General features: G+C 34.7%; 1 protein-coding gene across 1 annotated transcript; it reads right to left on the bottom strand.

The window, feature by feature from the left end:
• Positions 1-3011: 3011 nt before the first annotated feature.
• LOC132039875 (large ribosomal subunit protein bL35c) lies at positions 3012-7382 on the bottom strand. Its single transcript, XM_059430423.1, has 3 exons — positions 7029-7382; positions 5387-5503; positions 3012-3350 (listed from the first exon to the last, which is right to left on the bottom strand). The coding sequence occupies exons 1-3, from the start codon at positions 7302-7304 to the stop codon at positions 3276-3278; spliced, it is 468 nt and encodes a 155-aa protein (XP_059286406.1). The 5' UTR covers positions 7305-7382; the 3' UTR covers positions 3012-3275.
• Positions 7383-12483: the final 5101 nt, after the last annotated feature.

Genomic DNA, 12483 nt, shown 5'->3' with positions numbered 1-12483 from the left:
GACTCTCGAGCGATGATATTCATGAATGAAGTCTGTTCGATCGAATTCGCAATTCTCAGATCAGGCTACACCTCTCCAGCAGAGCTAGGAGCCAAGTGCCTTGGATGCGCTAGCGAGTGACACAAAATGGATTGGTTGCCCGGATTTCTCAGCCTAGTATATTGCACCTCGTGTTCATGATATTTATGTTTAAGTGTGCCCCGGATACAAAGTCAAAGCACTAAAATATGACGAAGGATAAACTTGACAGTATTAAATAATATATGATGACCTCATTAAAATGCGTTATTTTTTCAATTTTTCTTTCTACATCACTTTCTTTTGGGGGTTGAATTGACAGTTAGTGACCATTTTGGCATTGTTATTGTTCTTTTTCAATTACGTTTTCATTTGAAGAAAGAAGTGTATGGACCCAACTAATGAGACTTTATGAATTAGACCTTTAATTTTAATTTTTATATATATGGAGTCAATATGTATAAAGATAAAGAATAGATAAGAGTCATAATTATTAAAAAGGCACTATCCAATAATCCAAAGTAAGCGTTTGGATCATTTGGAAAATGACGTAGCACACTAAAACTTTTAAAAAATGAATAGGAGAAAGATTATGTTAATTCCAAAAGTGTTTTTTATGGCTCCGCAATTTAAATTAAATTGTTGATAGTATCATAATGATTGTTGAAGCATTACGATAAGGAAAACACTAAAATAAGCAATTAACAAGGAGGGTTCAAGACAGCAAATTTCTAATGTCAGTGAAAATAACTTTTTTTTTTTTTTTTAAATTAATAATAACTAAGAAACTCCTAAGGACTAAGGGCTCGTTTGGTACAAGGGATAAGGATAAATAATCCCGGAATTATATTTGAGATGAATTTATTCCACATTTGGTTGGGATAAAATGGTGGTATAACTAATCTCGGGATTAGTTATCCCGGGATTACAGTGTTATTTTATTCCTGTGGGAGGGTGTAATATATAATCCTGGGATAAATTATCCCGAGATAACTTGTTTCCAACCAAACGACCCCTAAAGGTGTAAGGCGCGAAACTCGAATGTTCAAACCCGTAACGTGCACCTAATAGCCTTAAATAAACAATTAACAAGAAGGGGACAAGTAAATGAATTTACATTATCAGTGAAAATAACTGTGGGCCAGCAACACACGATCCGAAACTCGGCGCATTCAAACCAGCGACGTGAGCTAACGGCCCTAACTCACATATCACGTGTTACACTCTTGTCACTAGACCTAAGCCCTTGGCCAAATATAACCTAAATCCTTATCTTTATAGTAAACATCTTGCACAAGCATAATCGCAATCTATGTATAACAGAATAGTCTATCATAAAAGGCAAGTTAAGAAAACAGAAGCTCACTTGCACAAAAAACTTACAAATGATCATTATAATTAGTTGATTCTGAAGAGTTTCTAGTGAACATACAAGGGAAAAAGAAACAAAGTGTACTGGTGCTTAACAGGTCTAAAGAAAAATCATTAGTACAAGAATTTGGGATGGATTTAAGTTGGAAAAGGGTATGAAGCAATGGTGTTCTTCATCCTTCACTCAAAAAGAGAGAACCTCAGTCGGGCTCCACGACTTGATGAAGAGTCTGTTTTTTCATCTTAGTTTCTAATCCTATCTCACCTAATATGTCCACACATTCATCTCAACATCCTCATTCGCTACTGTCATCTTCTAATCGTGCGAGTTTTTGACCGGGCAACACTCTGCCCCGCCCATACCACATATAGTTTGGTCTAAAAACTACTTTATAAAACTTACTTTTAAGTCTTGGTGGCACATTCTTATCACACAAGACACCATATGCTAATCTACATTTCATCCACCCCGAGCCAATACGATGTGTAACATCATCGCCAATCTCCTCATTTACTTGGATTATTATAAGGATAATTTTGATTTGTTTTCATAAAATAGTTGACACGTGGAATATACATTTTATATGTCAAACCTATTATTAATGACAATGGCAAATAGAGATGATTTGCTAACAACATTCATATCAATGGACCCAAAACATAACGAAGGATAAAATTATTCAAATTTCGAATACTTTTCCCTCATAAAATATGTGATTTTTTCAAAAAAAAATCTCTCACTTTCTTTTTAGGGGATGAAATTGACATTTAGTGACTTTTTTCCTTTTGCAATTGTTTTGTTCTTTTTAAATTATTTTTTCATTTGAATAAGGGAAGTATATGGACTTAAAAAAAAAAAAAATCACACTTTCAACTAATGGGATTTTATGAATAGATTCTCCTTTCTTAATTTTATCTAAATGTAGTCAATATATATAAATATAAAGAATAGATAAGAGTCAAAATTATTAAAAGGCACTATCCAAAATAAGCATTTGGATAATTTGGAAGATGATGTAGCATATCTAAAAACTTCTAAAAAATGAATAGTGGAAAGATTATATTAACTCCAAAAATGTCTTTTATGGCTCCCCAATTTAAATTAAATTGTTGGTAATCTCATAATTGTTGGCGCATCACTATAAGGAAAACACTAAAATAAGCAATTAGCAAGGAGGGGAGAGGAATAGTAACTCACCCATTGTCACATATTAAATTATAATGATAGTGTAAAATTTATGCCTTTTTTTAAAAATTAGCAATCGAGAAATCCCCGAGGCGCAGCGCCATACGGTTCAAAACTTGAAGGATTCAAACCCGACCCTAACTCACACATCACATGTTACGCTCTTACAACTAGAACAAAGCCCTTGAGCCAAATATAACATATGCTGCTCAGACTTTCTAAAAGAGTTGGTGCTCGTGTTGTATCCTCCAAAAATGTATAACTTTTGGAGGAACCGACACGCACCAAACAACATTTTTGAAGAGTTCAGACGACATAAAATAGAACTTAAATCCTTATCTCGATATGGTAATATCCTGCACAAGCATAATCACAATCTATGAATGACCAAAAATAGTCTTATCATACAAGGCAAGTTCAGAAAATAGAAGCTCACTTGCACAAAAAACTTATAAATGATCATTATAAGTTGATGCTTGAAGAGTTTCTAGTAAACTTACAAGGGAAAAAGAAACAGAATTTACTGGTGCTTAACAGATCCTAATGACTTGAAAAAATCATTAGTACAAAGAACTTCAGGTGGATGAAAGTTGGAAAAGTGTATAAAGCAATGGTGCTTCTTCATCCTTTACACAAAAAGAGAGAACCCCTTCGAGCTCTGGCAACTTGATGAAGAGTCTGTAGCTAACTGCATCTTGACCTAGTTGGCCCGGTTTACCTTCAAGTACGGCAATGCACCGATTACATTGTTGTAGTCACTGCGGTCAACTTGTATCTGTGTACACAAATATCATATGATGAGTCATCTGTCTTTGAAAGCGTAGCAAATCTTACAGTGAAAGTTAGAAAGTTTGATTTGCCAGAAAATAGACACGTTTCCTTCTTCCTTTTTAGGCTTTAAGTTGTAAGTATATGTTTATCTTCTATTTTCTTAAATCAGCACTGATTTTATCCTGCACTAAGAATAGCCTTTCAAGTTTCCAGAGAAATCAAATGTATGATTGATCTTGCTTACTCAAGAAGTACGAGATACAATTAGTTTTAGAAAGGTAGCATGGCAGACATAAGAGGTCCACCCGCTAGTTGCTAAACTCAACTAAGCCTTAGAAAAAGTACTGTTGGTCAAAGAAAAATCTATCACGAAAAAAGCAAATGCACACCAAAAAAGGACAAAAAAGACTAACAAAAAGATAAATGATAAAAAAGACTCGAGGGAGCTAGATTTGGTTGTTGAGTAATCCATGCATCAATTTGTGGCCAAGAAGCATCTATAGCAAGATTTCTCGTAGTATATGATAAGAGGCCCCAATAATATTAAGCAAAAGCCGAGTATCATCCATGGAGGAAATTCCATAGGCACACAGATTAAAAAGGACAAGGAAGATATTACAAAGCGGAGGGAAGGAAAGAAAATGTGTAAGCTCTCTTCCTAAAATTCCATTAGCACGAACTTTATTGAGGGTTCAAAACAGATATAAAGATCTCACTTTGGACGGTGGTAAAAGTTAAGAAGTTGGTCAAAACCATAGTCAATCTCCTCAATTCCACAAAGAGGCTCCCACAATTTCGAAAAATATGAAAGAAGTCCTTGCTGGCTGATTTTCATTTCTGCAACTAATGTATCCTCACATAAACTGTCATCCATTCACATAGAAGAATAGCAAGACAGCACACAGAAGAAAGGAACGTTACCAGAACAAAGAGGGCAGAAGATGAAACCTGTCATCAAACTATCGGAAAATCTTACTCTGAAAATTACCTTTGACTCTAAGACATCTAGAAAGTTCTGGTGCATACAAATATAATGATTTATAATCATAATCCCCTAACTCTTTCTGTCCCTCTGTGTATTTGTGCAAGTGTATTAGCGCACACATATCATCTAGATTACAACTATAGCAACACCATTTCAGATCTGGTGTTAGCAGAGAAAGATAGCACAAGGATACACCAGTGGAAGATTATGTTAAAAGAGCTAATAAAGGAGGAGATGTTGCATAGGGAACTGCAAATCAAGCAGCTGCTCTATCTTAATATTCATCAGATAAATGTTGACAACAATACGGCAAACAGAAAAAGGTGTTGCTAAATGGTCAGGATATTTATCTAAAACAAGTTGTTTTGTTAGATATACGTAGAAACTAGAGGTATAAGGGTGCCAAGAGACTTCTTTGCCATTTGTCCTAAAAAGTGAGATACATCATTATTACACAATTCCTGTATACAGTGGACAACCATTACACTACATCAAAGACACCAAGGCGACCACCCACCATGGGTGTTGCGTTTAAAGAAAAAAAATAAGACACCAAAAGCGTGTGCTAGATCACAGGTGTTCACAAGCATAATTGGACCATTGTGTTGGAATAGACAGACGTACAGGGCATTTCTAGAGAACGGGGCTGCTATAAATAAAAAACTTGTACTTTATATGTCAAGCACATTCACAGGAACTGGACCAAATATCATGCAATCATGGGGTTGAGATTTATTTGAATTAAAGGGAATCAATCTATGAACTGTTTGGAGTTATCTTAACATCAAGCATCTAAAAAATGTGTAAATGACTTTCTAACTTCTTCAGTAATAAATATTTTTATTACCAGCAAACCAGCAGTAGATATTTGCACACAAGAATTCTTTCTGAGATATTTCACATGCTTTAGCATCTCTTTTCATTATCTTATCGATACAATATAAATATGTAGTATCTTCCCAAATTCATTGATCAGTACTACAATATTTGATAAATTTTTAATTTAAGTAAGGATTTACAACAGAATTTATGAGTCTCAGAGACAGAGGTCAAACCATTTTCGAGAGTCTATTCTTCCTCTTGGTATTCTTCTTCCCAAGCAAATGCTGCTTTCCAGCTCTCCTCCTCATTATCTTCCCAGTACCTGACACCTTAAACCTTTTTGCTGAAGCCTGAAATTTCCAAGATTATCACAAATTCAAACACCCAAATCAGCAATCCCCACAGAAAACCTCCATACATATCACAAACCAAACACACACACACACACACAAACAAGACAAAATTAGTGAGAAAAATGCAATCTTTACTTTGTAGGTCTTCATGTTGTACCCTTTGGCACACACTACAGTTAAGGGCTATGGGTTGAAATTTTCAACATTATCACAAATTCAAACACCCAAATCACAATTCTCACAGAAAACCTCCACAAATATCAAAACCAAACAAACACACACACACACACACACACATACACATGAAAATGGTGAGAAACATGCAAACTTTAACTTGTGTATCTTCATTTTGTACCCTTTGGCACACACCCAAATCATAATTCCCATAGAAAACCTCCACATACATCAAATACAAATACACACACAACAAAAATAGTGAAAAGAATGCAAACTTTACTTTGTGGGTTGGTACACACTACACTACTACAGTTAAGGGTTGTTCATTGAAATTTTCAAGATTATCACAAATTCAAACACCCAAATCACAATTCTCACAGAAAACCTCCACAAATATCAAAACCAAACACACACACATGAAAATGGTGAGAAAAATGCAAACTTTAACTTGTGTATCTTCATTTTGTACCTTTTGGCACACACCCAAATCATAATTCTCACAGACAATCTCCCCATACAATAAAACCAAACACACATCACACAAAAACAAGACAATAATAGTAAGAAAAAAGCAAACTTTACTTTGTGGGTCTTCATTTAGTACCCTTTGGTACACACTATAGTAACAACGCAACCACACAAAATCAGTCGTTACATAAAACGGGACAATTTATCTGTTACATAACTATAACTTAACGATACGATACAATAAAATTTAAGTACAATCAAAACAAACATTGTATTTAAAGTAACAATACAAGATAAAATTCCAACACCCAAATCACAATACCCACAGAAAACCTCCATACACATCAAAACCAAACACACACACACAAAAAAAAAAGGACAAAAATAGTGAGAAAAATGCAATCTTTACTTTGTAGGTCATCATTTTGTACCCTTTGGTACACACTACAGTTAAAAGGTTGTTGATTAAAATTTCCACGATTATCACAAATTCAAACACCCAAATCACAATCCCCACAGAAAACCTCCACACACACACACACACAAAATAAAAAATACTAAAATAGTAAACAAAAAAATGCAAGCTTTTCAAACACCCAAGTCACAATTTCCACAGAAAAAACTCAATACATACATAAACAAAATCAGTTGTTACATTAAATGGGACAATTTGTCCGTTACCTAACTATAACTTAACGAGACGATACAATAAAATTTAAGTACAATCAAAACAAACATTGTATTTAAAGTAACAATACAATATAAAATTCCAGCACCCAAATCACAATTTCCACAGAAAAACCCCACATATCAAAACTCAAACACACACACACACACACAAACAAGACAAAAATAGTGAGAAAAATGCAATCTTTACTTTGTGGGTCTTCATTTTGTACCCTTTGTGGCAAACTACACTCAATGTCTTTGAATTTCCATTAGTGGGTATTGCAGCAAAAGAGACTTTGTTCAAGACAATTGGGGCAAACATTGATATGTTTCTTGAAGAACTAAGATTAAGTGAAGTTTTCTTGGAAATTGATGGAATTTTAACTGAGGTAAGGCAAGTAAAACCAGTTGTTTTTCTAGGGGAAAAGTTAAGAACTGTTGAGAATAATGAAGTTGATAATGAAGTAGCCATTGTTAGTGTCATTGAGCTTTTTTTCTTTTTTCTTTTTCTGAAGAGGCTAAAGAGTAGTATGTATATGGATAATGTGAGGATTGAAAAGGGCTCTTTCTATCCTTTGTGTGGTATTTTTTCTAAAATTTTATGGACCTCAATTTAACTTATGGAAATATTAAAACCACCCTTCTTGTTTATGAAATTACACTTGACTCTTATGGCTAGAAATAATATACGGCGTTTTGCTTTTAAAAAAAGGGAAAAGGGTCAAAAATGCCCCTCTACTTTGGGAAAAGTGCTAAAAATATCCTTCATTACAAATTTGGGTTAAAAATACCCCTCCCATCATTAAAGTTTTTAAATAGACCCTATCTTAACGGAAATCTCCAATATAATCCGATTTCATTTTTAAACTCACTCCATTTAAACTCGTTCCAACTAAATAAAAAACCCATATGAGTTACCCGCTTTTGTGTCTAGTCAGGGGCGGATGTACCAAGAGCCCAGGGTGTTCACCCGAACACCCTGTGAACACCCTGGCCAAAAAATTACAGTGTATATTTAGGGTAAATTTTATGTGTTTAGGTACATATATTAACTTTTGAACACCCTAAACATATATTACAGTGTATATTTAGGTTCAATTATTTTTTCGAACACCCTGAGTGAAAATTCTGAATCCGCCACTGTGTCTAGTGGCTCCGAATATAGGATTCGGGAACAAGTTGGTCGTATATGGGTTTTTTATGTAGTTGAGTCGAGTTTAAAAATGAAATCGGGTTATTTTGGGGTATTTAGGGATTTCCGCTAAGATAGGGGTATATTTGAAAATTTTAATGACGGGAGAAGTATTTTTTACTCAAATTTATAACGGAGGATATTTTTAGCCAATGCATTTTTTACCCTTTACAAAATTACACTTGACTGTGGGGGCCATTTGTTTCGCGGGCTAAAATATCCCAGGATTATAATTATGGGATTATAATCTTTGGACTAGTTTATCCGAGGGAGGTGGGGTGAATCTCAGACTTAATCCTGAATGAATTTATACCGTCAACTAAACACAATATAAATTTATCCCAGACTTAATTCTAAATCCGCAGCAACAAAATACGGTTTTTTTGCTTTTGAAAATTTGATTGGATTGTCTAAATAAATAAGTAGTTATTAGATTAACTGATTAAGAAATAATCATTATTATTGTTGAGTTGATACGTATCTTTAAATTTAAAAAGTAATTCATATAAAACAAAGACACCTTATTAATAAAATTGAATAGTAAAATAATTCAACCTTAACAGAAACTAAAGAAAAGTAGTTCTAGTTCATACTTATAGGTTGGTTTGAAAAACTCATTCAACGTTGCTACATGTCATTAGTTCAATTAATTCTTCAAGTTATGTCATGGTAAGATTAACCACCAAGGGATGTAGACGTGTAGTGAGATGATTGTTATCCTTTCACCCTTAATTAGAAGTTTTTGGTCCAAGCTCTGAAGTAGAGAGTGTCTTCCTTTCATGGAACTTGCGCGATAAGTCTAAATTAGTCGGAGTTACTAATAGAAAGCGCTTTCCTATATAAATTAGTGGCACCCATGGTCGCTTCATTTTCTTCTCGAGGACCGAACATGGCCAGTCCTGGAATCTTGAAGCCTGACATTATTGGTCCTGGTGTTAACATTCTTGCTGCTTGGTCTACTTCTGTTAAGAATAACACCAACACAAAATCTACCTTCAATATTATTTGCGACACCTCTATGTCTTGTCCTCACCTTAGTGGAATAGCTGCATTTGCTAAAAAGTGCACTCCCCACTTGGTCTCCTGCAACTATCAAGTCGGCAATCATGACAACGGCTGATACAGTAAACCTCGCCAACAATCCCATTCTAGATGAAAGGCTTCTTCCAGCAAATATCTTTGCGGTTGGTGCAGGACATGTCAATCCGTCAAGAGCAAGTGATCCGGGACTAATTTTGATACCCCATTCAAGAGCTACTTACCTTATTTGTGTGGTTTGAATTACACAAATCAAGAGGTTTGGAACCTTCTATAATGCAACGTGAATTGCTCGGAAGTGAATGAGTATTCCTGAAGCACAACTAAATTATCCTTCATTTTCCATCACACTCGGAGCGAATTCTCAAACATATACAAGAACGGTGACTAACGTCAGGGAGGCTAAATCATTTTACAGTGCAAAGATAGTTTCACCACCAGGAGTTTCCGTGACTGTTAAGCCCTCTACTCTAAAATTCTCCGAGTTGAACTAGAAGTTAACATACCAAGTGACCTTTTCTAAAACAACCAACAACTCAAGCAGTGATGTCGTTCAAGGATTCTTGAAATGGACTAGTTATAGGCACTCTGTAAGAAGTCCAATTGCAGTTGTGCAAGTCTAGAAAAGCTGTAAGAATATTGAATTTCTAGTTTCTTTTATTTCTAATGATTGTTCCTTGTACAATAAATATGTATGGATGAGGCTCCCCTCCACTTTTTGCTGCTTAAAAATCAAAGGGAAAAAGCTCATATATGCCATCGAACAAAAGACTCATTCATGCCACTCGTTAATAGTTGGGTCTATTTATGCGATCGTCATGACCGAAATGACCCATTCATGCCACTTACCATTAATAGCTCAAATGTTTGGTTTTAAAATACCAGAATTGGATACATGGCCTCCAATTAAAGGTCCACATCATGAATCGGTACCACCAAATTCCTTCACATTGGGAGTTGCCTCTACAAGAATCACTAGAGAATTATCTGGTATCTGTATTGGCGGAAGGTAGCAAGTAATTATTGAACTGCACGCAAACTTATCTAGACACTACCATCATAAAAAGAACATTAGGAGATAGACATTTGACAGAAGTGTCATGAAAAATGAAGAGTAGTCAGGCTCTTTGAAGATGTATTGAGGTGCACACAAGTTGGCCTTACACCATGGTTATCAGGGGTGGAGCGGAAGGGGGTTCATCATACCTGAAACCCCTTTGCCAGAAAATTACACTATACATACAAAGTCAAATAAAATTTAGTAGATGATGAACTTAGTGAAAGTCTTGCCTCTATTACTGACGATAATAAATAAAAAGTTGGTTGACGCTTGACAGAAGTGTCAAGAAACATAAAAGTAGTAAGAATCATCATATCTATCTATACTATTCTACAAGTAGGAAGCCCCATAGTTCAAAGTTGCCTTTCAAAAGTTAAACGATATTTTTATCCTTCAAGCAAAAATTACTAGAGTAATATTTTTGTACAAAGAGGGAATTACACATTCTACTAAAATACAAAATTAAAATGAGCATATTAGAGTTGACACATTAAAGCAGCTCTCTGCATTACCTCTTGCCAACTTAATGGAGAGAGGTTTTCAGCCATGTAAGATATCAATTGCTAATATGTTTTTATTTTCTATACATTTTTTATTCAAATCATTCATGACTTCCCTCATTTTTTAAATTCTCATTTATTAGGTGGCAAACTGGCAATACAAACAAAAGTTGAAACCATCCCACGTTCCAGTTGAATGTGTTAGTATTGATATAAATGCCTTATTTAATACCCCATTGTCTAAATATTTTCTACACCTTAATGAATGATAGAGGGCAATTTGCAGGATTGCCCTTCGCTGGGTGGTCTTTAATTTTTATCCCTCAAAATGGTGGTTTTTAACTTTTTGTCTTTCAAAAGTAATTTGTCCCAAAAGGCGAATTTGCACATTTCTGTCTTAAGGCCCAAATTCTGTCTTAAACGAATTCGCATGACCAGATTTACAAAATTCTGCCTTGCGAAATTTTGTCTTGTGATTTTATTTTATTTTACTAAGCTGGGGTTCGAACCCACAACCTCGGGGTATTAAGTGAAGGGCAAAACTTAAAGACCACCAATTTGAAGGGCAAAAATTAAAGACCACCCCAAATGAAGGGCAAAATCCGGGGAAAAAAAAAAAAAAAAACTAAATGGGCTGCCCACAACCCATTTCAAATCCCAACACGTTCTCAACCCAATTAAAATTTATGCCATTTTGTTGCATCCTAGATCACACGTTCTCATCTCAATTAGTAGTAATTAATGCCATTTTTCCTGCATCCTAAACCCCACATTCTCATCCCAAAAATTTATGGCATACTACATCCTAAACTTTGGCACATTTCAAATTCTCAAGGACAGTAATAACCTTAAATATTTATTACACCCTGCCTAATTTTTTTTTTTTTTACACCCTGCCTAATTTAATTGCCCTCAACCTGTAATAGTTCTCTACACGTTCTCAACTTCTACAGCGTTTCTGCCTCTCTGTTCTCCTTCTTTAAGTCAGTAGCAGTAATGATGACTTTCCATTAAATTTTGCTCATTAACCATATGCTATAAATGGACATCAAACCTATGCATACCCCTCACCATCGGCAGAAACAAACTCAGCAGGTATGTAACAACTTACCTTTAGCTTCTATTTTCTAACACAACTTTACAGATTTTGTCATTTTCATGTTCAAAACTCTTCACTTTTAAATTTACTGGTTTTAAGGAAGATATAATAACATAGGAAATACTAAACTCCCCTAATAGTTCCCAAATAGTGATTCTGTCATATACAATGTTATAAAAATGAGACAGAGTAGTTTGTGTCCCCTCCGTTTCAAACACATGGTTAGTTCAAATTTGTACAGGAGATTACGAGGTTGTTAACTTTGTAATTATAATGATGTGATAACTCCCGTTTAAGGGGATCCATGACATTCAAATGAATTTTATTTTAATACCACAAACAAATTTGCTCAGTTTTTTTTTTTTTTTTTTTTACTATATAAAAACAGATTTACTCCCAATACATCAAGTGAGCTCTTATTTGAATGTGACGTTTATTATTTTGTATATGTTTATTCCCTTCATCATTCGCTATGAAGTCTAAATTTGGTGTTTTAATTCTTTCAACAGGCTATTTGGATTACGACATCACAAAATTGGTAACAATCTTTCACTTTTATAGTTACTCATTTTAAACTATACATACATATTACTGGATGAAGTTGCTTGCTTCCCCAATCACGGACACAAATATTAATAGTGTGTACATTAGTGTGTACATATTAAGGCTTTCAGCAAACTTATATTGAAAGAATGCTTGTCTGTTTTTTCCCACTTTCTGGCTTTCAGCAAGCTTTTATTGAAAGAAGGCTTGTCCCTTTTTCCCCACTTTCAG

The sequence above is a fragment of the Lycium ferocissimum genome, chromosome 12 (genome assembly GCF_029784015.1).
Source record: "Lycium ferocissimum isolate CSIRO_LF1 chromosome 12, AGI_CSIRO_Lferr_CH_V1, whole genome shotgun sequence".
In the NCBI taxonomy this organism is placed as follows: domain Eukaryota; kingdom Viridiplantae; phylum Streptophyta; class Magnoliopsida; order Solanales; family Solanaceae; genus Lycium; species Lycium ferocissimum.
Note: the sequence above shows the minus strand (reverse complement) of the source record. Positions and strands in the feature narration are given on the sequence as shown.